Source organism: Coregonus lavaretus (genome assembly GCF_964263955.1).
Source record: "Coregonus lavaretus genome assembly, chromosome: 16".
Lineage (NCBI taxonomy): Eukaryota > Metazoa > Chordata > Actinopteri > Salmoniformes > Salmonidae > Coregonus > Coregonus lavaretus.
Window position 1 is genome coordinate 25,174,451 of NC_140003.1, and position 27,675 is coordinate 25,202,125.

General features: G+C 43.2%; 2 protein-coding genes across 2 annotated transcripts in view; both read left to right on the top strand.

The window, feature by feature from the left end:
* Positions 1-27,675, top strand: part of lrp1bb (low density lipoprotein receptor-related protein 1Bb) — a gene marked incomplete at both ends in the record, with an annotated part of 417,763 nt that overhangs the window by 134,037 nt on the left and 256,051 nt on the right. The window contains one exon of the mRNA XM_084179294.1: positions 923-1,060. Within this exon, the coding sequence (XP_084035420.1) occupies positions 923-1,060 (138 nt within the window). The remainder of the gene's footprint in view (positions 1-922; positions 1,061-27,675) is intronic.
* The window catches only part of LOC311143474 (uncharacterized protein), a 3,539-nt gene continuing 3,177 nt past the window's right edge, over positions 27,314-27,675 (top strand). Inside the window, exons 1-2 of the mRNA XM_084179295.1 lie at positions 27,314-27,467; positions 27,584-27,675. The exon at positions 27,584-27,675 is cut by the window's right edge and continues 42 nt beyond it. Of these exons, the coding sequence (XP_084035421.1) occupies positions 27,412-27,467; positions 27,584-27,675 (148 nt within the window). The 5' untranslated portion in view covers positions 27,314-27,411. The remainder of the gene's footprint in view (positions 27,468-27,583) is intronic.

Here is a 27,675-nt window from a genome sequence, read left to right on the forward strand (position 1 = left end):
TAAACTCTGTTATAGGTTTCCGTGTGTGGTTCAGTAGCGTGGGTTTCCCATTGTAGCTCACTGAACATCTGTTGTGTATAAAGACAATGCCGTCAAGTGTAAACAGAATTTGCATATGCCTCCAATATATTTTACTCTGATGTGCTTCTGTGAATGGTAATCGTGTTTTCTGTAGAGGAACAGCACTGTGGGAAAAGATTTATAGAGTATAAAAATAATAATTTATGTCTCCAAACATAGAATACAAACAATGATCATAAAAATAAATGCTTTTATGAGTAATTAGGTATAGTGATAATGTTGTGTCATTTATTGTTGATTGTCTGCTTATAGCTCAAGGTTTCGACCGTGCATTCTGAGGGTTTATTATAAAAGGCACAGTATGGCAATTCAGTTAATCACCTTTGGGTGTTCCTCAGAATCTAACACCTAGAATTAGGTAATGAACATTAGGACTGGGAATTGCCAGGGGGACCTCACAATACGATATGTATCACGATTTTCATGATTCTATATGTATTGCGATTCGATACTGCAATCTTATTGCGATTTGATGTTCCAAACATATTACTCTCTATGTCTGCTGCAGAGAGACAAGAGAGAGCATGAGAAAATGAGTTTTGATCAGTCATGGAAATAAAAGTGCTGAAAACATGTTGGCTTACTATTTATAGCTAGGAGAACAAACTATATGATGAAAAATACCAGAGTTTTGGTGCAGGTACAGCCGACTAGTGCTAGCTGACGCTACCTTCAGTAAGAAATAATACAAATTAGTCAAATATCGATTAAATATCGTCCATAAATGTGATTGCAATATGTAACTATATAGATTTCTTCCCCCATTACTAATGAACATAGACTATTATGACATATCATACCATACAAGGCTTGCTAACAGTGACTGTCTTCTCTGTTCCAGGTGCGGGGGACGTGGTGGTGAGATGTCCCCTTAATCACATACAGTGCATAGGGACGAGGAAGTGCATTCACTTCAACAAGCTCTGTAATGGAGCCATTGACTGTGAGGATGGTTTCGATGAAGGAGTTCACTGTAGAGGTAAGAGCTGGTTGTATCTCGTTCACGTCAATGAGCAGTGAATGGACCACATCAACAGCACTGGTATTAGATGTAGCATGTGGTATAGGCATTTTTAGACGGCAGTATGTCTTTTAGCAATATCAAACTCTTGTCTTATTACTATAATAGTGCAGCAGACCAGTTTCCTTTTCTAGTGTGGTATGGTTTCATTTTGGTAGTGCAGCTGGTCTTTTATAATTTGCTCTCTGTAGTCAAACACTGTGAGCGTGCCAAGGTTACTTCCTATCACCCAGGTAGGTTGTCAGTAACAGAGCCGGTGATTGGCTGGCCCAGCAGGTCACTAGCACCAAGTGTTGTGTTGTACACAGGTTGTTGTTGCTCACAACATCCTAAAGCTGCAACACCAAGCTGCTATAGACACCTGGCTTACTGGGATACTGACAAAGCCCACCCAGCGGGCAGTGCTGATTAAATGCCTGTTAGCTGCGGTCAGCTTGGCCGGTTCAGACAATACTCTGACCTTTTCTGACCTGGAAGACATACAAGTCACACTGTGTGTCGGTTCAAGGTAATGATCTTGGCTTTTGATTCAAGCAATTGCTGAAAACATTCCAAACGCATCCCATTCACTGGGATGCCACTGGACATTGCATTGGCTGTTCTGTTCAATGCAATTTTCCGCTTGCTCTGATGAATTGGCTTGGTGTGTTGGCTGAGAGTAAGACACAGAAATGAATTACATTAATATCGATCTCAAAGTGGTTGATATTGTAATAGAGCAACTGCGTAAGTGTGTTTGTTTTCTAAAACCCTCTTAAAAGTTATGATTTTGAATTACTATTACCTCCCAAAGTTATTTCATACAGTATTTGTTGAGTGTACAGTTTAACTGCTGTACTGTATATAGCCTACAGACCGCTACAGGGCTGTCATTGGCCTGTTTGATCTAAACTCCATGCAGGCCTTAATGCAATAGTGCAATCTAGCCACGTCCTGTCAACCAGCATTTACCTAATCCATTCGCTAAGAAGTTGTTTGAAGCCCTGTTTTAAGATTTTTTACAAACTAAAAATCAATGCAATCAATAATTGTAACCGTGGTACTGGCTCTTGTTTTAACTGTCATACTCCTCCTCAAGTTACTCATATCTGGCTGTGGAAGTATATCAGATTCTTGGCCTTTTTAGTGATTCCATGGGATGGAATATTACAAACACATCTCATTTGGCTGGATTGGGAGTGGCAATGACCTGTTAGGCTCAGCTCAGGTTGGGACACATATGTTCTACTTCACCATTATGCACATAGAGAGCACTGAGAGCAGAGCAGACTCGTTGGGAGGCAGAACAAACGGAGGAGGAATTGAGGTCACCAAGAGAAGTTAGAGAGAGAACCAGCTGGGTCTATGACAAAACTTTTCCTGCTGCCTCTTCCTTCCTCTCTCCTCTTATGAATATACATGTCTAAATCCCAGGAGGGCATAATACCAAGGTACCCATATGGAAAAGTACTAAACCCTTCTCTCTCACCTTCAGAAAACGTGTTTATTTTTAATCACATACTCCACTCGGGGCAGTGCACGCTGGAACTTCTTCTCACAGGACCGCATGCCATGATGAACTTTTTCCACTGAGCCACCTGGCTCTGTTTGCTTAGTACAGTCTGTAAAATTGCCTGATGTAACTAACCTCCCTGAAGTCTACAGGTGCAGTGGAGGGAACATAGAGCAAACTGGCAACTGTACTCATATATACTGCACATACAGTATACACACACTGTAACCACAATATCACAACAGCAAAATTCACACACTTATACAGAAGACCAATGATAATGATAGCAGTGATGATTTTACTACTACTACTACTACTACTACTACTACTACTACTACTACTACTACTACTACTACTACTACTACTACTACTACTACTACTACTACTACTTCCAAAGATGGTGGTCTGGTTCACAGGGTGGCTCTCCCATCAATGCATTAGCAGCTGGGTCTGGTCTGCTTAGTTCATTGACTGTACATGAACCATAAAAAATTAGAGAGTGGGATGTCTCACTTCCTCTTCCATCTCTGCAACTACTACTACTACTACTACTACTACTACTACTACTACTACTACTACTACTACTACTACTACTACTACTACTGCTACTGCTACTGCTACTACTACTACTACTAATACCACTAATAATAATAAATATGCATGTTTCATTTATACAGTTCCTCTTATCGATCCAATCTGCTTCTTATTTCATAATATAAAAATGTATTAGAGACATATAGTACAGTGCAATAGCTATACAGTGTATTTAGGAATATTCAGAATAGCATGTGGTTATATTAATATTTAAGAATGCCTGAGTGAGATGCTGTAAAAATTCAACAGTGCATGGTATACACCCACAAATGTATATAATTGAACAGACACATAAATGAATATCAATGTGTATGGCATTACGTGATTCATGAATTAATTTAGTTGTGTTGACATTTTAAAAGTGCATGACTATTAAACTCACTATTTATAGTTTCATTAAGGTTATTAGTGCATAATTATCCGTATATTTCTAAATCCTTCATTTATTTCTAATTGGTCAGTAAAATTGTGTTTTTTTTGTTTGACAATACAATCTCAATTAAAGGAATGATTCACGAATAACATACTAAGGAATGCAAATCTTCTATAATGACTGTCTTGAACCATGTTAAGCCCCACTAAGCATTTGAAAACAGTCATGAAGCTGAGGTGAATAGACCTACGTCAGTGTAGGCATTTTGTACCTCTATTCATTTTAATAATCTTCACTTCCTTTTATTAGTGATTTGTCTTGACAGCATATAGTGTTCAATAGTAATACTTTCGAGCAGTGGTCACCAACCTTTTCTGAGTCAAGATCACTTTCGGAGTCAAAATGCAAGCCGAGATCTACCACACAGATTTCTTTTTAAACATGACTTAAAAAACGTAAGCCTATGCAACATTATTAACCCAATTAAAAACAGTTCTGTAGCAATGAGGTTTGTGCAGTAGACTATAGGCCCAATACATTACCACCACATATTGGCTATGCTTGAATTGCCCTGCCAATGTTGTTCTTCTTAGACCATTTTGAAATTATATTTTAAAAAGTAGGTATATGATCACACTGGTAATAGATAATTTGTTGTATTGTGTGTTTTTTTTGCGCTGATCCTAACTGTGTTTGTTCATAATGTGTCGGCCATTGTTTCATATGACCGAAAATAGCTTCTGGACATCAAAACAGTGTTTACTAACCTCGATTTGGATGAGGACTTCTATTTCAACTAATCAGAGTCGAAGGATATAATGCTCATCCCAGAACAGGCCCGAATCCCTGTCAGAGGTCGGCATGCGGGATATTTAAGGAGACTGCGACGGTGAGTCGCCATTACCCTCCATTCTATTGGCGATTGTGCAATCACTGGAAAATAAACTGGAAGAGATCCGTTCGAGACCATCCTATCAACGTGATCTGAAGAACTGAAATATCCAATGTTTCACAGAGTCGTGGCTGAACAAGGACATGGAAAATATAAATCTAGCTGGTTTTTCTATACATCGGCAGGACAGAACAGCTGCGTCCAGTAAGCTGACGGGAGGGGGGGAATGTCTCTTGGTGCACAATCGCTAATATTGAGGAAGTCTTGAGGTTCTGCTCGCCTGAGTTAGAATACCTCACAATAAGCTGTAGACCATACTATTTACCAAGATAGTTTTTATCTATATTTTTCGTAGCTGTCAATTTACCAACACAAACCGATGCTGGCAAAAAAACGCATACAACGAGCTGTATAAGGCCATAAACAAACAAGAAAATATGCTCTTCCTGATGCGGCGCTCCTAGTGGCCGGAGAGTTTAATGCAGGGAAACTGAAATCCATTTTACCTCATTTCTACCAGCATGTCTCCTGTGCAACTAGAGGCGAAAAAACTCTAGGTCACCTTTACCCTACACACAGAGACACACACAAAGCTCTCACTCGCCCCCCATATGGCAAATCTGACCATAACTCCGTCTGCTTAAATCCATTTTACAAGCAAATACTCAAACAGGAAGTACCAGTGATGTGCTCAATACATTTTTACATTTACATTTTAGTCATTTAGCAGACGCTCTTATCCAGAGCAACTTACAGTTAGTGAGTGCATACATTTTCAATACGGAAGTGGAGATGAAGCGGACGCTAATCTAAAGGACTGTTTTGCTAGCACAGATTGGTATATGTTCCGGGATTCATCCGATGACATTGAGGAGTTCACTACATCAGGCAACAGTTTCATAAATAAGTGCATCGATGACGTACAGTGCATTCGGAAAGTATTCAGACCCCTTCCCTTTTCCCACACTTTGTTACATTACAGACTTATTCTAAAATGTATTAAAACAATTTTTTTCCTACACACAATACCCCATAATGACAAAGCGAAAACAGGTTTTTTTTTATTTTTTTCCAAATGTATTAAAAATAAAAACCAGAAATACCTTATTTAAATAAGTATTCAGACCTTTTGCTATGAGACTCGAAATTGAGCTCAGGTGCATCTTGTTTCCATTGATCATCCTTGAGATGTTTCTACAACTTGATTGGAGTCCACATGTGGTAAATTCAATTGATTGGACATTATTTGGAAAGGCACGCACCTGTCTATATAAGGTCCAACAGTTGATAATGCATGTCAGCTCAAAAACCAAGCCATGAGTTCGAAGGAATTGCCCGTCTAACTCCCAGACAGAGTTGTGTCGAGGCACAGATCTGGGGAAGGGTACCAAAAAAGTTCTGCATCATTGAAGGTCCCCAAGAACACAGTGGCCTCCATCATTCTTAAATGGAAGAAGTTTGGAACCACCAAGACTCTTCCTAGAGCTGGCCGTCCGGCCAGACTGAGAAATTCGAGAAGGGCCTTGGTCAGGGAGGTGACCAAGAACTCGATGGTCACTCTGACAGAGCTCCAGAGTTCTTCTGTAGAGATGGGAGAACCTTCCAGAAGGACAACCATCTCTGCAGCACTCCACCAATCAGGATGTATGGTAGAGTGGCCAGACGGAAGCCACTCCTCAGTAAAAGGCACATGACAGCCCGCTTGGAGTTTGCCAAAAGGCACCTAAACAAGATTCTCTGGTCTGATGAAACCAAGATTGAACTATTTGGCCTGAATGCCAAGTGTCACGTCTGGAGGAAACCTGGCACCATCCCTACGGTGAAGCATGGTGGCGGCAGCATCATGCTGTGGGGATGTTTTTCAGCGGCAGGGACTGGGAGACTAGTCAGGATTGAGGGAAAGATGAACGGAGCAAAGTACAGAGAGATCCTTGATGAAAACCTGCTCCAGAGCACTCAGGACCTCAGACTGGGGCGAAGGTTCACCTTGCAACAGGACAACGACCCTAAGCACACAGCTAAGACAACGCAGGTGTGGCTTCGGGACAAGTCTCTGAATGTCCTTAAATGGCCCAGCCAGAGCCTGGACTTGAACCCAATCGAACATCTCTGGAGAGACCTGAAAATAGCAGTGCAGCGACTCTCGCCATCCAACCTGACAGAGCTTGAGTTGATCTGCAGAGAAAAATAGGAGAAACTCCCCAAATACAGGTGTGCCAAGGTTGTAGCGTCATACCCAAGAAGACTCAAGGCTGTAATCGCTGCCAAAGGTGCGTCAACAAAATACTGAGTAAAGGGTCTGAATACTTATGTAAATGTGATATTTCAGTTTTTTGTATATATATACATTTGCAAAAATGTCTAAAAATATGTTTTTGGTTTGTCATTATGGGGTATTTTGTGTAGATTGATGAGGGAAAGAAACGGTTTAATCAATTTTAGAATAAGGCTGTAACGTAACAAAATGTGGAAAAAATAAAGGTGTCTGAATACCGAATGCACTGTATTCCCCACAGTGACTGTATGTATATACAGTGGCTTGCGAAAGTATTCATCCCCCTTGGTATTTTTCCTATTTTGTTGCCTTACAACCTGGAATTAATTAATTGATTTTGGGGGGGGTTGTATCATTTGATTTACACAAAATGAAAATGCAAAATAAAAATAAAACAGAAAAATTGAACATTCATAACTATTCACCCCCCCCAAAAGTCAATACTTCGTAGAGCCACCTTTTGCAGCAATTACAGCTGCAAGTCTCTTGGGGTATGTCTCTACAAGCTTGGCACATCTAGCCACTGGGATTTTTGCCCATTCTGGGGCCTTTCAGAACAGGTGTATATATACTGAGATCATGTGACAGATCATGTGACACTTAGATTGCACACAGGTGGACTTTATTTAACTAATTATGTGACTTCTGAAGGTAATTGGTTGCACCAGATCTTATTTAGGGGCTTCATAGCAAATGGGGTGAATACATATGCACGCACCACTTTTCCGTTATTAATTTTCTTGACTTTTTTGAAACAAGTTATTTTTTTAGAATTTCACTTCACCAATTTGTACTATTTTGTGTATGTCCATTACATGAAATCCAAATAAAAATCCATTTAAATTACAGGTTGTAATGCATCAAAATAGGAAAAACTCCAAGGGGGATGAATACTTTTGCAAGGCACTGTATCCTAACCAGAAACCATGGATTACAGGCAACATCTGCACTGAGCTAAAGGCTAGAGTTTCCGCTTTCAAGGGGTGGGACATAAATCCGGACACTTATAAGAAATCCTGCTACGCCCTTCGACGAACCATCAAACAGGCAAAGTGGCAATACAGGACTAAGATTGAATCCCACTACACCAGCTCTGACGCTCGTCGGATGTGGCAGGGCTTGCAAACTATCACGTATTACAAAGTGAAACCCAGCCACGAGCTTCCCAGTGACGCGAGCCTACATATACGACCTAAATACCTTCTATGCTCTCTTTGAGGCAAACAACACTGAACCATGCATGAGAACACCAGCTGTTCCGGACGGCAGTGTGATCACGTTCTCCGTAGCCGATGTGAGTATGACCTTTAAACAGGTTAAAATTCACAAGGCTGCAGGGCCAGATGGATTGCCAAGACGCGTACTTAGAGCGTGCGTTGACCAGCTAGCAAGTGTCATCACTGACATTTTCAACCTCTCCCTGACCCAGTCTGTAATACCCACATGTTTCAAGCAGACCACCATAGTCTCCGTGCCTAGGAACGTGAATGTAACCTGTCTAAATGACTATTGCCCCTTAGCACTCACATCTGTAGCCATGAAATGCTTTGAAAGGCTGGTCATGGCTCACATCAACACCATCATCCCAGACACCCTGGACCCACTCCAATTCGCATACCACCCCAACAGATCCACAGATGACGCAATGTCTATTACACTCCACACTGCCCTTTCCCACCTGGACAAAATAAACACCTACGTGAGAATGCTGTTCATTGACTACAGCTCAGAGTTTGACACCGGAGTGCCCTCCAAGCTCATCACTAAGCTAAAGACCCTGGGATTAAACACCTCCCTCTGCAGTTGGATACTGGACTTTCTGATGGGCCGGCCCCAGGTGGTGAGGGTAGGCAACAACACATCCGCCATGCTGATCCTCAACACGGGGGCCTCTCAGGGGCGCGTGCTTAGCCCCCTCCTGTACTCCCTGTTCACCCATGACTAAGTGGTGGCACACAACTCCAACACCATCATTAAGTTTGCTGACGACATGACGATGGTAGGCCTGATCACCGACAACGATGAGACAGCCTACAGGGAGGAGGTCAGACCTGGCAGTGTGGTGCCAGGTCAACAACCTCTCCCTCAATGTCACCAAATGTATTTATAAAGACCTTTTTACATCAACAGATGTCACAAACTGCTTATACAGAAACCCAGCCTAAAACCCCAAACAGCAAGCAATGCAGATGTAGAAGCTTGGTATGGCAACTGCTCAGCATTCAACCACAAGGCGCTACAGAGGGTCGTGTGTACGGCCCAGTACATCACTGGGGCTGAGCTCCCTGTCATCCAGGACCTCTATACCAGGCGGTGTCAGAGGAAGGCCCTAAACATTTTCAAATACTCCAGCCACCCAAGTCACAGTCTGTTCTCTCTGCTACCACATGGCAAGCTGTACCGGAGCACCAAGTCTGGGACCAAATGGCTCCTGAACAGCTTCTACCCCAAAGCCATAAGACTGCTGAATAGTTAATTAAATGGCTATCCTGACTTTCTGCTTTTCACCCTCTACCTACATGTACAGAGTACATCAATCAATCACCTAACCAAACCTACATGTACATATTAACTCAATCAATCACCCCAACTAACTCGTACCCCAGTACATTCACTCGGTACCGGTACTCCTTGTATATAGCCTCATTATTGTTATTTTATTGTGTTACTATTTTATTTTTATTTTATTGTTAATTTTCTTACTTTTTAACTGCATTGTAAGTAAGCGTTTCACGGTAAAGTCTACACTTGTTGTATTCGGCGCATGTGACAAATACTATTTTATTTGACAGCCTTCCAGCTGATGGGGTTTTAGGCTGGGTTTCTTTATAAGCACTTCGTGACATCTGCTGATGTAAAAAGGGCTTTATAAATAGATTTGATTTGATTTCATGGTGAAACTCAAGTCTCACTGCATTATTTCTGCCTCATGCACCAATTCATGTTGTTACTCCTATGACCAGAGAAAGTGAAATATTCCTCGATTTTAAACAAGTCACAAGTGTCACGATCGTCTAACAGAGATGAGGACCAAGGCGCAGCGTTGCAGGCAAACATACTCTTTATTAGAGACACGATCAAATGGGCCGGACTGGGCTGGCGACGCGCACCACAGGCTTGGTGCGGGGAGCAGGAACAGGCCGGGCCGAGCTGGCGACGCGCACCGTAGACTTGGTGCGAGTGGCAGGAACAGGCCGGACCGTACTGGGAACACACACCACTGGCCCTACGTGGGGATCAGGAACAGGCCGGACCGGACTGGCAACACACCCCAGTACCTCTCGCCGTGCCTCTACACCTTCCATCCCCTCTTCGACCAGTGGCCCCCGTAACCTGGCGGCCTCCTCTGCCAACCCGCTGGGCCGCTCTATCGCGGCCTCCTGCTGCCCCGACGTCGTGAGCCCCCCCCTAAAAAATTTCTGGGAGTCTCTCTTCCCCGTGGGCCAGGCCTCTATAGTTCTCGCCCAACTCTCGCTCTTCTGCTTCCAATTCCCGCCATTCAGCTCCTCATTCGGCTTGACCCAGTCGAAGCTCTTCCTCCACTGTTCCCAAGTCCACCCTCTCTGCTCCTCACTAGGCTGCTTGGTCCAGTTCTGGTGGGATCTTCTGTCACGATCGTCTAACAGAGATGAGGACCAAGGCGCAGCGTTGCAGGCAAACATACTCTTTATTAGAGACACGATCAAAACGATAACGTGACAGTTCACGGTCTAACACAACAGACTAGAAACAAGATCCCACAAACTCTGTGGGGAAACAGGCTGCTAAAGTATGGTTCTCAATCAGAGACAACAAGCAACAGCTGAATCACGTTGCCTCTGATTGAGAACCACACTGGCCAACATAGAACAACAATACTAGAATGTGAAACCTAGAACAAAACACATAGACTTTACACACCCTGGCTCAACATATTAGAGTCCCCAGAGCCAGGGCGTGACAACAAGCCGCTAATAATAACAACGCAAGCTTATCGTAACACTTTGCTATACTCATTCACTGCAGCAGCAGTGCTGGTTGTAGCATGGGTTTAAACGTTTTTAAATCTGTCTGTATCAACTTTGCTTTGCGTTCAAGGCTTCTTTTTACAGTCTATGGCTCGAGGAAACTGCGTAGACGTGGTGATCTGAGCGATCTGACTGGCCAGCGGTAGACCTATAGGTGCACTTGATTTGCTCTCTGGGCCTGCCGGGTAGGCGGAGTTCTACCTTCAGACACATGAAATGGTTCAAAATGGGAACACTTTGCCTTCCCAGCGATAGGGCTGCTGAATCAGGTACACTTACCTGAGAATCACGTTGCCTCTGATTGAGAACCACACTGGCCAACATAGAACAACAATACTAGAATGTGAAACCTAGAACAAAACACATAGACTTTACACACCCTGGCTCAACATATTAGAGTCCCCAGAGCCAGGGCGTGACAGTACCCCCCCCTAAAGGCGCGGACTCCGACCGCGCCCACCAAATACCACAGGGGAGGGACCGGGTGGGCACTCCGCTTAGGCGGCGGATCCGGCTCCGGGCCTGATCCCCGCTCCGTCTCCAACCCCCCAAAGTACCCCTGGTCCGGTCTGGCCCCGCTGGCCGGAGCTGGACTGCACACTGGTGGAGCGGATTGCTCTAGCTCCGGCGTGAAGCATCTGACCGGTGCCGGACCACGGGCCGTGCCGGACTGACGACGCACACCACTGGCTTGGTGTGGGGAGCAGGAGCGGGCCGAGCCGGGCTGACGAAACGCACCACTGACTTGGTGCGGGGAGCAGGAGCGGGCCGGACCGGGCTGACGAAGCGCACCACTGACTTGGTGCGGGGAGCAGGAACGGGCCGTGCCGGGCTGACGAAGCGCACCACTGACTTGGTGCGGGGAGCAGGAACGGGCCGAGCCGGGCTGACGAAGCGCACCACTGACTTGGTGCGGGGAGCAGGAACGGGCCGAGCTGGGCTGACGAAACGCACCACTGACTTGGTGCGGGGAGCAGGAATGGGCCGGACTGGGCTGGCGACGCGCACCACAGGCTTGGTGCGGGGAGCAGGAACAGGCCGGGCCGAGCTGGCGACGCGCACCGTAGACTTGGTGCGAGTGGCAGGAACAGGCCGGACCGTACTGGGAACACACACCACTGGCCCTACGTGGGGATCAGGAACAGGCCGGACCGGACTGGCAACACACCCCAGTACCTCTCGCCGTGCCTCTACACCTTCCATCCCCTCTTCGACCAGTGGCCCCCGTAACCTGGCGGCCTCCTCTGCCAACCCGCTGGGCCGCTCTATCGCGGCCTCCTGCTGCCCCGACGTCGTGAGCCCCCCCCCTAAAAAATTTCTGGGAGTCTCTCTTCCCCGTGGGCCAGGCCTCTATAGTTCTCGCCCAACTCTCGCTCTTCTGCTTCCAATTCCCGCCATTCAGCTCCTCATTCGGCTTGACCCAGTCGAAGCTCTTCCTCCACTGTTCCCAAGTCCACCCTCTCTGCTCCTCACTAGGCTGCTTGGTCCAGTTCTGGTGGGATCTTCTGTCACGATCGTCTAACAGAGATGAGGACCAAGGCGCAGCGTTGCAGGCAAACATACTCTTTATTAGAGACACGATCAAAACGATAACGTGACAGTTCACGGTCTAACACAACAGACTAGAAACAAGATCCCACAAACTCTGTGGGGAAACAGGCTGCTAAAGTATGGCTCTCAATCAGAGACAACAAGCAACAGCTGAATCACGTTGCCTCTGATTGAGAACCACACTGGCCAACATAGAACAACAATACTAGAATGTGAAACCTAGAACAAAACACATAGACTTTACACACCCTGGCTCAACATATTAGAGTCCCCAGAGCCAGGGCGTGACAACAAGCCGCTAATAATAACAACGCAAGCTTATCGTAACACTTTGCTATACTCATTCACTGCAGCAGCAGTGCTGGTTGTAGCATGGGTTTAAACGTTTTTAAATCTGTCTGTATCAACTTTGCTTTGCGTTCAAGGCTTCTTTTTACAGTCTATGGCTCGAGGAAACTGCGTAGACGTGGTGATCTGAGCGATCTGACTGGCCAGCGGTAGACCTATAGGTGCACTTGATTTGCTCTCTGGGCCTGCCGGGTAGGCGGAGTTCTACCTTCAGACACATGAAATGGTTCAAAATGGGAACACTTTGCCTTCCCAGCGATAGGGCTGCTGAATCAGGTACACTTACCGCCAACAGCGTGAAGCGATAAAAAATTATTGAAACGCATGGCTTTATCGTTGGGTTTTTTACATAAATATTTGGTGATCAACTAGGAATGCCTTGGAGCTCGACCAGCCAATCGCGATCGACCAGTTGGTGACCACTGCTTTAAAAAAAGCGGATATTTCAGCCACAGGATTATTGTCTCTGAAGAAATGTAAATAATTGTAATGTGACGTTAAGGTACAGTAAGCTTGTAGTACTGTACAAGGCAAATGAGAGAGGCATACCATACAGACTGCACTATACAGACTGATGAGAGCACTAATAATTACCGCTGAACCTAAACAGATTCCATTGGATGTCCAATGTTATCCTGAGCCAGTCACATTTATGGAAACATCCTGACTGGCCTCTTATTAGAGAAATACGACTGCAATAATAAGACTCCAGATGCCTTAAAACATTACAGTGATGAGGCGTAGCTGCCTGCTGCCTTCAACACTGCTCTGTTATGACAGGCGCATCTCCATTTGATCCACAGAAATATGGACCTCTCTCTGGAGTGTGGGGGTAAACTGTGCTTTATCCTAAAAGAAACACTGCACTGCTGATGTCAAACCGCCACCTGTCAAAATATGTCTCTCTGTCTGCACTGCTCAGCCTTGTTAGATAAATGTTGAGATGTTCAATCGCTTTCTAACACATTTCATGACATTCCCCTATCCTGAACTTTTAGTCTTTAGTCTTATAGGGTTTGGGGGGTATCCAGATTTTCACATTGTCATGCCGTTCTTCTCTCATCCCAGGATTTAGGGTATTACCGGCTTAGTACACAAGGGGGCGCCAAAGAAACGCAAACAAGGCCATTGGGCGTCTATTACCAGAATGCTAACAAAGTTAGCACAAGTAATAGCGAATTTCCATTGAGGCTGTTGGCTAAATATGCTAACGAAAATAAACGAATTGCTAAGACAGGCAATCCAGCTCATAAAGTTATACATATATAGGTAGGAGCTACCGAATGTCATTTTGGTTGAGTTGGGACATTTACAAGCGAATGTATTTAGGAATATTCAGAATAGCATGTGGTTATATTAATATTTAAGAATGCCTGAGTGAGATGCTGTAAAAATTCAACAGTGCATGGTATACACCCACAAATGTATATAATTGAACAGACACATAAATGAATATCAATGTGTATGGCATTACGTGATTCATGAATTAATTTAGTTGTGTTGACATTTTAAAAGTGCATGACTATTAAACTCACTATTTATAGTTTCATTAAGGTTATTAGTGCATAATTATCCGTATATTTCTAAATCCTTCATTTATTTCTAATTGGTCAGTAAAATTGTGTTTTTTTTGTTTGACAATACAATCTCAATTAAAGGAATGATTCACGAATAACATACTAAGGAATGCAAATCTTCTATAATGACTGTCTTGAACCATGTTAAGCCCCACTAAGCATTTGAAAACAGTCATGAAGCTGAGGTGAATAGACCTACGTCAGTGTAGGCATTTTGTACCTCTATTCATTTTAATAATCTTCACTTCCTTTTATTAGTGATTTGTCTTGACAGCATATAGTGTTCAATAGTAATACTTTCGAGCAGTGGTCACCAACCTTTTCTGAGTCAAGATCACTTTCGGAGTCAAAATGCAAGCCGAGATCTACCACACAGATTTATTTTTAAACATGACTTAAAAAACGTAAGCCTATGCAACATTATTAACCCAATTAAAAACAGTTCTGTAGCAATGAGGTTTGTGCAGTAGACTATAGGCCCAATACATTACCACCACATATTGGCTATGCTTGAATTGCCCTGCCAATGTTGTTCTTCTTAGACCATTTTGAAATTATATTTTAAAAAGTAGGTATATGATCACACTGGTAATAGATAATTTGTTGTATTGTGTGTTTTTTTTGCGCTGATCCTAACTTTGTTTGTTCATAATGTTTCGGCCATTGTTTCATATGACCGAAAAGAGCTTCTGGACATCAAAACAGTGATTACTAACCTCGATTTGGATGAGGACTTCTATTTCAACTAATCAGAGTCGAAGGATATAATGCTCATCCCAGAACAGGCCCGAATCCCTGTCAGAGGTCGGCATGCGGGATATTTAAGGAGACTGCGACGGTGAGTCGCCATTACCCTCCATTCTATTGGCGATTGTGCAATCACTGGAAAATAAACTGGAAGAGCTCCGTTCGAGACCATCCTATCAACGTGATCTGAAGAACTGTAATATCCAATGTTTAACAGAGTCGTGGCTGAACAAGGACATGGAAAATATAAATCTAGCTGGTTTTTCTATACATCGGCAGGACAGAACAGCTGCGTCCAGTAAGCTGACGGGAGGGGGGGAATGTCTCTTGATGCACAATCGGTAATATTGAGGAAGTCTTGAGGTTCTGCTCGCCTGAGTTAGAATACCTCACAATAAGCTGTAGACCATACTATTTACCAAGAGAGTTTTTATCTATATTTTTCGTAGCTGTCAATTTACCAACACAAACCGATGCTGGCAAAAAACCGCACTCAACGAGCTGTATAAGGCCATAAACAAACAAGAAAATATGCTCACCCAGATGCGGCGCTCCTAGTGGCCGGGGATTTTAATGCAGGGAAACTGAAATCCATTTTACCTCATTTCTACCAGCATGTCTCCTGTGCAACTAGAGGCGAAAAAACTCTAGGTCACCTTTACCCTACACACAGAGACACACACAAAGCTCTCCCTCGCCCCCCATATATCAAATCTGACCATAACTCCGTCTGCTTAAATCCATTTTACAAGCAAAAACTCAAACAGGAAGTACCAGTGATGTGCTCAATACATTTTTACATTTACATTTTAGTCATTTAGCAGACGCTCTTATCCAGAGCAACTTACAGTTAGTGAGTGCATACATTTTCAATACGGAAGTGGAGATGAAGCGGACGCTAATCTAAAGGACTGTTTTGCTAGCACAGATTGGTATATGTTCCGGGATTCATCCGATGACATTGAGGAGTTCACTACATCAGTCAACAGTTTCATTAATAAGTGCATCGATGACGTACAGTGCATTCGGAAAGTATTCAGACCCCTTCCCTTTTCCCACACTTTGTTACATTACAGACTTATTCTAAAATATATTAAAACACATTTTTTCCTACACACAATACCCCATAATGACAAAGCGAAAACAGGTTTTTTAATTTTTTTGCAAATGTATTAAAAATAAAAACCAGAAATACCTTATTTAAATAAGTATTCAGACCTTTTGCTATGAGACTCGAAATTGAGCTCAGGTGCATCTTGTTTCCATTGATCATCCTTGAGATGTTTCTACAACTTGATTGGAGTCCCCTTGTGGTAAATTCAATTGATTGGACATTATTTGGAAAGGCACACACCTGTCTATATAAGGTCCCACAGTTGATAATGCATGTCAGCGCAGAAACCAAGCCATGAGTTCGAAGGAATTGCCCGTCGAGCTCCCAGACAGGGTTGTGTCGAGGCACAGATCTGGGGAAGGGTACCAAAAAAGTTCTGCAGCATTGAAGGTCCCCAAGAACACAGTGGCCTCCATCATTCTTAAATGGAAGAAGTTTGGAACCACCAAGACTCTTCCAAGAGCTGGCCGCCCGGCCAGACTGAGAAATCGGGAGAGAAGGGCCTTGGTCAGGGAGGTGACCAAGAACTCGATGGTCACTCTGACAGAGCTCCAGAGTTCCTCTGTAGAGATGGGAGAACCTTCCAGAAGGACAACCATCTCTGCAGCACTCCACCAATCAGGATTTATGGTAGAGTGGCCAGACGGAAGCCACTCCTCAGTAAAAGGCACATGACAGCCCGCTTGGAGTTTGCCAAAAGGCACCTAAGGGACTCTAAGACCATGAGAAACAAGATTCTCTGGTCTGATGAAACCAAGATTGAACTCTTTGGCCTGAATGCCAAGTGTCACGTCTGGAGGAAACCTGGCACCATCCCTACGGTGAAGCATGGTGGCGGCAGCATCATGCTGTGGGGATGTTTTTCAGCGGCAGGGACTGGGAGACTAGTCAGGATCGAGGGAAAGATGAACGGAGCAAAGTACAGAGAGATCCTTAATGAAAACCTGCTCCAGAGCACTCAGGACCTCAGACTGGGGCGAAGGTTCACCTTGCAACAGAACAATGACCCTAAGCACACAGCTAAGACAACGCAGGTGTGGCTTCGGGACAAGTCTCTGAATGTCCTTAAATGGCCCAGCCAGAGCCTGGACTTGAACCCAATCATACATCTCTGGAGAGACCTGAAAATAGCAGTGCAGCGACTCTCCCCATCCAACCTGACAGAGCTTGAGTTGATCTGCAGAGAAAAATAGGAGAAACTCCCCAAATACAGGTGTGCCAAGCTTGTAGCGTCTTACCCAAGAAGACTCAAGGCTGTAATCGCTGCCAAAGGTGCGTCAACAAAATACTGAGTAAAGGGTCTGAATACTTATGTAAATGTAATATTTCAGTTTTTTGTATATATATACATTTGCAAAAATGTCTAAAAATATGTTTTTGCTTTGTCATTATGGGGTATTTTGTGTAGATTGATGGGGGAAAGAAACGGTTTAATCAATTTTAGAATATGGCTGTAACGTAACAAAATGTGGAAAAAGTAAAGGTGTCTGAATACCGAATGCACTGTATTCCCCACAGTGACTGTATGTACATACAGTGGCTTGCGAAAGTATTCATCCCCCTTGGCATTTTTCCTATTTTGTTGCCTTACAACCTGGATTTAATTAATTGATTTTTGGGGGGTTTGTATCATTTGATTTACACAAAATGAAGATGCAAAATAAAAATAAAACAGAAAAAATGAACATTCATAACTATTCACCCCCCCAAAGTCAATACTTCGTAGAGCCACCTTTTGCAGCAATTACAGCTGCAAGTCTCTTGGGGTATGTCTCTACAAGCTTGGCACATCTAGCCACTGGGATTTTTGCCCATTCTGGGGCCTTTCAGAACAGGTGTATATATACTGAGATCATGTGACGGATCATGTGACACTTAGATTGCACACAGGTGGACTTTATTTAACTAATTATGTGACTTCTGAAGGTAATTGGTTGCACCAGATCTTATTTAGGGGCTTCATAGCAAATGGGGTGAATACATATGCACGCACCGCTTTTCTGTTATTCATTGTTTTGAATTTTTTGAAACAAGTTATTTTTTAGAATTTCACTTCACCAATTTGGACTATTTTGTGTATGTCCATTACATGAAATCCAAATAAAAATCAATTTAAATTACAGGTTGTAATGCATAAAAATAGGAAAAACTCCAAGGGGGATGAATACTTTTGCAAGGCACTGTATCCTAACCAGAAACCATGGATTACAGGCAACATCTGCACTGAGCTAAAGGCTAGAGTTTCCGCTTTCAAGGGGTGGGACATAAATCCGGACACTTATAAGAAATCCTGCTACGCCCTTCGACGAACCATCAAACAGGCAAAGTGGCAATACAGGACTAAGATTGAATCCCACTACACCAGCTCTGACGCTCGTCGGATGTGGCAGGGCTTGCAAACTATCACGTATTACAAAGGGAAACCCAGCCACGAGCTTCCCAGTGACGCGAGCCTACCATACGAGCTAAATACCTTCTATGCTCTCTTTGAGGCAAACAACACTGAACCATGCATGAGAACACCAGCTGTTCCGGACGGCAGTGTGATCACGTTCTCCGTAGCCGATGTGAGTATGACCTTTAAACAGGTAAAAATTCAAAAGGCTGCAGGGCCAGATGGATTGCCAAGACGCGTACTTAGAGCGTGCGTTGACCAGCTAGCAAGTGTCATCACTGATATTTTCAACCTCTCCCTGACCCAGTCTGTAATACCCACATGTTTCAAGCAGACCACCATAGTCTCCGTGCCTAGGAACGTGAATGTAACCTGTCTAAATGACTATTGCCCCTTAGCACTCACATCTGTAGCCATGAAATGCTTTGAAAGGCTGGTCATGGCTCACATCAACACCATCATCCCAGACACCCTGGACCCACTCCAATTCGCATACCACCCCAACAGATCCACAGATGACGCAATGTCTATTACACTCCACACTGCCCTTTCCCACCTGGACAAAATAAACACCTACGTGAGAATGCTGTTCATTGACTACAGCTTAGAGTTTGACACCGGAGTTTCCTCCAAGCTCATCACTAAGATAAAAACCCTGGGATTAAACACCTCCCTCTGCAGTTGGATACTGGACTTTCTGATGGGCTGGCCCCAGGTGGTCAGGGTAGGCAACAACACATCCACCATGCTGATCCTCAACACGGGGGCCTCTCAGGGGTGCGTGCTTAGCTCCCTCCTGTACTCCCTGTTCACCCATGACTAAGTGGTGGCACACAACTCCAACACCATCATTAAGTTTGCTGACGACATGACGATGGTAGGCCTGATCACCGACAACGATGAGACAGCCTACAGGGAGGAGGTCAGACCTGGCAGTATGGTGCCAGGTCAACAACCTCTCCCTCAATGTCACCAAATGTATTTATAAAGACCTTTTTACATCAACAGATGTCACAAACTGCTTATACAGAAACCCAGCCTAAAACCCCAAACAGCAAGCAATGCAGATGTAGAAGCTTGGTATGGCAACTGCTCAGCATCCAACCACAAGGCACTACAGAGGGTAGTGTGTACGGCCCAGTACATCACTGGGGCTGAGCTCCCTGTCATCCAGGATCTCTATACCAGGCGGTGTCAGAGAAAGGCCCTAAACATTTTCAAATACTCCAGCCACCCAAGTCACAGTCTGTTCTCTCTGCTACCACATGGCAAGCTGTACCGGAGCACCAAGTCTGGGACCAAATGGCTCCTGAACAGCTTCTACCCCAAAGCCATAAGACTGCTGAATAGTTAATTAAATGGCTATCCTGACTTTCTGCTTTTCACCCTCTACCTACATGTACAGAGTACATCAATCAATCACCTAACCAAACCTACATGTACATATTACCTCAATCAATCACCCCAACTAACTCGTACCCCAGTACATTCACTCGGTACCGGTACTCCTTGTATATAGCCTCATTATTGTTATTTTATTGTGTTACTATTTTATTTTTATTTTATTGTTAATTTTCTTACTTTTTAACTGCATTGTAAGTAAGCGTTTCACGGTAAAGTCTACACTTGTTGTATTCGGCGCATGTGACAAATCAAATTGTATTTGACAGCCTTCCAGCTGATGGGGTTTTAGGCTGGGTTTCTTTATAAGCATTTCATGACATCTGCTGATGTAAAAAGGGCTTTATAAATACATTTGATTTGATTCCATGGTGAAACTCAAGTCTCACTGCATTATTTCTGCCTCATGCACCAATTCATGTTGTTACTCCTATGACCAGAGAAAGTGAAATATTCCTCGATTTTAAACAAGTCACAAGCCGCTAATAATAACAACGCAAGCTTATCGGAACACTTTGCTATACTCATTCACTGCAGCAGCAGTGCTGGTTGTAGCATGGGTTTAAACGTTTTTAAATCTGTCTGTATCAACTTTGCTGTGCGTTCAAGGCTTCTTTTTACAGTCTATGGCTCGAGGAAACTGCGTAAACGTGGTGATCTGAGCGATCTGACTGGCCAGCGGTAGACCTATAGGTGCACTTGATTTGCTCTCTGGGCCTGCCGGGTAGGCGGAGTTCTACCTTCAGACACATGAAATGGTTCAAAATGGGAACACTTTGCCTTCCCAGCGATAGGGCTGCTGAATCAGGTACACTTACCGCCAACAGCGTGAAGCGATAAAAAATTATTGAAACGCATGGCTTTATCGTTGGGTTTTTTACATAAATATTTGGTGATCAACTAGGAATGCCTTGGGAGCTCGACCAGTCAATCGCGATCGAGCAGTTGGTGACCACTGCTTTAAAAAAAGCGGATATTTCAGCCACAGGATTATTGTCTCTGAAGAAATGTAAATAATTGTAATGTGACGTTAAGGTACAGTAAGCTTGTAGTACTGTACAAGGCAAATGAGAGAGGCATACCATACAGACTGCACTATACAGACTGATGAGAGCACTAATAATTACCGCTGAACCTAAACAGATTCCATTGGATGTCCAATGTTATCCTGAGCCAGTCACATTTATGGAAACATCCTGACTGGCCTCTTATTAGAGAAATACGACTGCAATAATAAGACTCCAGATGCCTTAAAACATTACAGTGATGAGGCGTAGTTGCCTGCTGCCTTCAACACTGCTCTGTTATGACAGGCGCATCTCCATTTGATCCACAGAAATATGGACCTCTCTCTGGAGTGTGGGGGTAAACTGCTTTATCCTAAAAGAAACACTGCACTGCTGATGTCAAACCGCCACCTGTCAAAATCTGTCTGTCTGTCTGCACTGCTCAGCCTTGTTAGATAAATGTTGAGATGTTCAGTCGCTTTCTAACACATTTCATGACATTCCCCTATCCTGAACTTTTAGTCTTATAGGTTTTGGGGGGTATCCAGATTTTCACATTGTCATGCCGTTCTTCTCTCATCCCAGGATTTAGGGTATTACCGGCTTAGTACACAAGGGGGCGCCAAAGAAACGCAAACAAGGCCATTGGGCGTCTATTACCAGAATGCTAACAAAGTTAGCACAAGTAATAGCGAATTTCCATTGAGGCTGTTGGCTAAATATGCTAACGAAAATAAACGAATTGCTAAGACAGGCAATCCAGCTCATAAAGTTATACATATATAGGTAGGAGCTACCGAATGTCATTTTGGTTGAGTTGGGACATTTACAAGCAAATGTATTTAGGAATATTCAGAATAGCATGTGGTTATATTAATATTTAAGAATGCCTGAGTGAGATGCTGTAAAAATTCAACAGTGCATGGTATACACCCACAAATGTATATAATTGAACAGACACATAAATGAATATCAATGTGTATGGCATTACGTGATTCATGAATTAATTTAGTTGTGTTGACATTTTAAAAGTGCATGACTATTAAACTCACTATTTATAGTTTCATTAAGGTTACTAGTGCGTAATTATCCGTATATTTCTAAATCCTTCATTTATTTCTAATTGGTCAGTAAAATTGTTTTTTTTTTGTTTGACAATACAATTAAAGGAATGATTCACGAATAACATACTAAGGAATGCAAATCTTCTATAATGACTGTCTTGAACCATGTTAAGCCCCACTAAGCATTTGAAAACAGTCATGAAGCTGAGGTGAATAGACCTACGTCAGTGTAGGCATTTTGTACCTCTATTCATTTTAATAATCTTCACTTCCTTTTATTAGTGATTTGTCTTGACAGCATATAGTGTTCAATAGTAATACTTTCGAGCAGTGGTCACCAACCTTTTCTGAGTCAAGATCACTTTCGGAGTCAAAATGCAAGCCGAGATCTACCACACAGATTTCTTTTTAAACATGACTTAAAAAACGTAAGCCTATGCAACATTATTAACCCAATTAAAAACAGTTCTGTAGCAATGAGGTTTGTGCAGTAGACTATAGGCCCAATACATTACCACCACATATTGGCTATGCTTGAATTGCCCTGCCAATGTTGTTCTTCTTAGACCATTTTGAAATTATATTTTAAAAAGTAGGTATATGATCACACTGGTAATAGATAATTTGTTGTATTGTGTGTTTTTTTTGCGCTGATCCTAACTTTGTTTGTTCATAATGTGTCGGCCATTGTTTCATATGACCGAAAATAGCTTCTGGACATCAAAACAGTGATTACTAACCTCGATTTGGATGAGGACTTCTATTTCAACTAATCAGAGTCGAAGGATATAATGCTCATCCCAGAACAGGCCCGAATCCCTGTCAGAGGTCGGCATGCGGGATATTTAAGGAGACTGCGACGGTGAGTCGCCATTACCCTCCATTCTATTGGCGATTGTGCAATCACTGGAAAATAAACTGGAAGAGATCCGTTCGAGACCATCCTATCAACGTGATCTGAAGAACTGTAATATCCAATGTTTCACAGAGTCGTGGCTGAACAAGGACATGGAAAATATAAATCTAGCTGGTTTTTCTATACATCGGCAGGACAGAACAGCTGCGTCCAGTAAGCTGACGGGAGGGGGGGAATGTCTCTTGGTGCACAATCGCTAATATTGAGGAAGTCTTGAGGTTCTGCTCGCCTGAGTTAGAATACCTCACAATAAGCTGTAGACCATACTATTTACCAAGATAGTTTTTATCTATATTTTTCGTAGCTGTCAATTTACCAACACAAACCGATGCTGGCAAAAAAACATGAATCTAAAACAAAAATCCAGAAAATCACATTGTATGATTTTTAAGTAATTCTTTTGCATTTTATTGCATGACATAAGTATTTGATCACCTACCAACCAGTAAGAATTCCGGCTCTCACAGACCTGTTCGTTTTTCTTTAAGAAGCCCTCCTGTTCTCCACTCATTACCTGTATTAACTGCACCTGTTTGAACTCGTTACCTGTATAAAAGACACCTGTCCACACACTCAATCAAACAGACTCCAACCTCTCCACAATGGCCAAGACCAGAGAGCTGTGTAAGGACATCAGGGATACAATTGTAGACCTGCACAAGCCTGGGATGGGCTACAGGACAATAGGCAACAACTGTTGGTGCAATTATTAGAAAATGGAAGAAGATCAAGATGACGGTCAACCATCCTCGGTCTGGGGCTCCATGCAAGATCTCACCTCGTGGGGCATCAATGATCATGAGGAAGGTGAGGGATCAGCCCAGAACTACACGGCAGGACCTGGTCAATGACCTGAAGAGAGCTGGGACCACAGTCTCAAAGAAAACCATTAGTAACACACTATGCCGTCATGGATTAAAATCCTGCAGCGCACGCAAGGTCCCCCTGCTCAAGCCAGCGCATGTCCAGGCCCGTCTGAAGTTTGCCAATGACCATCTGGATGATCCAGAGGAGGAATGGGAGAAGGTCATGTGGTCTGATGAGACAAAAATAGAGCTTTTTGGCCTAAACTCCACTCGCCGTGTTTGAAGGAAGAAGAAGGATGAGTACAACCCCAAGAACACCATCCCAACCGTGAAGCATGGAGGTGGAAACATCATTCTTTACGGGTGCTTTTCTGCAAAGGGGACAGGATGACTGCACCGTATTGAGGGGAGGATGGATGGGGCCATGTACCGCGCGATCTTGGCCAACAACCTCCTTCCCTCAGTAAGAGCATTGAAGATGGGTCGTGGCTGGGTCTTCCAGCATGACAACGACCCGAAACACACAGCCAGGGCACCTAAGGAGTGGCTCCGTAAGAAGCATCTCAAGGTCCTGGAGTGGCCTAGCCAGTCTCCAGACCTGAACCCAATAGAACATCTTTGGAGGGAGCTGAAAGTCCGTATTGCCCAGCGACAGCCCCGAAACCTGAAGGATCTTGAGAAGGTCTGTATGGAGGAGTTGGCCAAAATCCCTGCTGCAGTGTGTGCAAACCTGGTCAAGACCTACAGGAAACGTATAATCTCTGTAATTGCAAACAAAGGTTTCTGTACCAAATATTAAGTTCTGCTTTTCTGATGTATCAAATACTTATGTCATGCATAAAATGCAAATTAATTACTTAAAAATCATACAATGTGATTTTCTGGATTTTTGTTTTAGATTCCGTCTTTCACAGTTGAAGTGTACCTATGATAAAAATTACAGACCTCTACATGCTTTGTAAGTAGGAAAACCTGCAAAATCGGCAGTGTATCAAATACTTGTTCTCCCCACTGTATCTACAGACAGACTCTGACTGATATATAGCTACTTTTCTCCGGTACTTTTCTCGGTGTAGCCAGCCTACTTTTCTCCAGTAAAATGAAAGATTAACTTTAAGCAAAACATTAGGAAATGTAGCTGGCATTCTTTCTATGATAAACATTAGAAATATACAGTGGGGAAAAAAGTATTTAGTCAGCCACCAATTGTGCAAGTTCTCCCACTTAAAAAGATGAGAGAGGCCTGTAATTTTCATCATAGGTACACGTCAACTATGACAGACAAAATGAGAAAAAAATATCCAGAAAATCACATTGTAGGATTTTTTATGAATTTATTTGCAAATTATGGTGGAAAATACGTATTTGGTCAATAACAAAAGTTTCTCAATACTTTGTTATATACCCTTTGTTGGCAATGACACAGGTCAAACGTTTTCTGTAAGTCTTCACAAGGTTTTCACACACTGTTGCTGGTATTTTGGCCCATTCCTCCATGCAGATCTCCTCAAGAGCAGTGATGTTTTGGGGCTGTCGCTGGGCAACACAGACTTTCAACTCCCTCCAAAGATTGTCTATGGGGTTGAGATCTGGAGACTGGCTAGGCCACTCCAGGACCTTGAAATGCTTCTTACGAAGCCACTTCTTCGTTGCCCGGCGGTGTGTTTGGGATCATTGTCATGCTGAAAGACCCAGCCACGTTTCATCTTCAATGCCCTTTCTGATGGAAAGAGGTTTTCACTCAAAATCTCACGATACATGGCCCCATTCATTCTTTCCTTTACACGGATCAGTCGTCCTGGTCCCTTTGCAGAAAAACAACCCCAAAGCATGATGTTTCCACCCCATGCTTCACAGTAGGTATGGTGTTCTTTGGATGCAACTCAGCATTCTTTGTCCTCCAAACACGACGAGTTGAGTTTTTACCAAAAAGTTATATTTTGGTTTCATCTGACCATATGACATTCTCCCAATCCTCTTCTGGATCATCCAAATGCACTCTAGCAAACTTCAGACGGGCCTGGACATGTACTGGCTTAAGCAGGGGGACACGTCTGGCACTGCAGGATTTGAGTCCCTGGCGGCGTAGTGTGTTACTGATGGTAGGCTTTGTTACTTTGGTCCCAGCTCTCTGCAGGTCATTCACTAGGTCCCCCCGTGTGGTTCTGGGATTTTTGCTCACCGTTCTTGTGATCATTTTGACCCCACGGGGTGAGATCTTGAGTGGAGCCCCAGATCGAGGGAGATTATCAGTGGTCTTGTATGTCTTCCATTTCCTAATAATTGCTCCCACAGTTGATTTATTCAAACCAAGCTGCTTACCTATTGCAGATTCAGTCTTCCCAGCCTGGTGCAGGTCTACAATTTTGTTTCTGGTGTCCTTTGACAGCTCTTTGGTCTTGGCCATAGTGGAGTTTGGAGTGTGACTGTTTCAGGTTGTGGACAGGTGTCTTTTATACTGATAACAAGTTCAAACAGGTGCCATTAATACAGGTAACGAGTGGAGGACAGAGGAGCCTCTTAAAGAAGAAGTTACAGGTCTGTGAGAGCCAGAAATCTTGCTTGTTTGTAGGTGACCAAATACTTATTTTCCACCATAATTTGCAAATAAATTCATTAAAAATCCTACAATGTGATTTTCTGGATTTTTTTTTCTCAATTTGTCTGTCATAGTTGACGTGTACCTATGATGAAAATTACCGGCCTCTCTCATCTTTTTAAGTGGGAGAACTTGCACAATTGGTGGCTGACTAAATACTTTTTTCCCCCACTGTAAATATATGTTTATGCAAAAAATACCTTGCTTTTTCATTGGAAACTCATTTACTCGTGTGGCTGCCAGCCAAATAGCGTTTCACTTCTGTTGTCATCTGATGAAATTTAACATATTTTCTGCCGAATGTGTTGCCATCATGTATTTTCTGTTAAGGAAAAGTATATTTGCACATCCCTGTTCATTCTATTGAAGCAAAAAAACACAGTTGACTTTCAATATAAAACGTGACCCCTGTCAATACACAGCTGGACTCACCTGCTCCCGCTTTCTCCCATTGTGCTATTTACAAACAAACTGGCTGGCTCAACTGTATGGAGGACTAAAAGTGCCACAATTAAATAAATAAATACACCATTAAATAATTACTTAAATGTGTCATTAATTAATTCAAATTAGAATTAAATACATAAATGTGTAATTAAATGTATCATTAATTAATTGAAATACCGATTCATTTTATGTAAAATACATATATAATTATTTCACTATTTACATTTACATTTCATGATCCTGCATTGCAGTGATTCATGAATTACTTAAAACTGTCAAACTGACCCATCAAAGTCAGTGGGCGGGGCTAACGCGAATCTAGTCTGATCCATTGCTTTGGTCTGAAGTAGAGTAGGCCAACCTGGATAGAGACAATGGAGGATCTCCGTGAACTTTCCAGGGAGTTGGTTAGAGACATTTTAAACTTAGCAGAGGATGTAGAAGCAGGACCTGCTGACCCAGACCATGTAGCTAGTAAAGCAGAGGAACTTATTGAAGTTGTTGGAGTCATTTCCGCACTTTCCGACGAAGATATCGACCACAGAGTGATTGCAAATCTAGAAGAAGTTGTCCACCGCTTCTCTGGTACCAGGGCACTTCAGGCCCAACACACACAGGGACCGGGGCGTTTGGCGTTTGACATACCGAGTGCAGTTCTGGAGCATCAACTTCTTTGTGGAGTTCCCGCAGTTCAAATTGCAGCGATGTTCGGTGTGTCAAAGAGGACCATCAGGAGGCGCATGCAACAATACAGTTTAAGGTATTTACACTAAATTCATGAGTTTTCTGTTTATGAATTGCTGCTCTCATACACTCGGAAAGAATATGACGTTTAAGGTAACATTACTTGATGTTGTGTTTTTCTTGTTTGTACAGAAAGACAGATCTCTATTCAGCTGTGAATGATGAGGAGTTAGACCGTATTGTAAGTGAAATTCACAGAAGTCATCCAAACACCGGCTACAAGC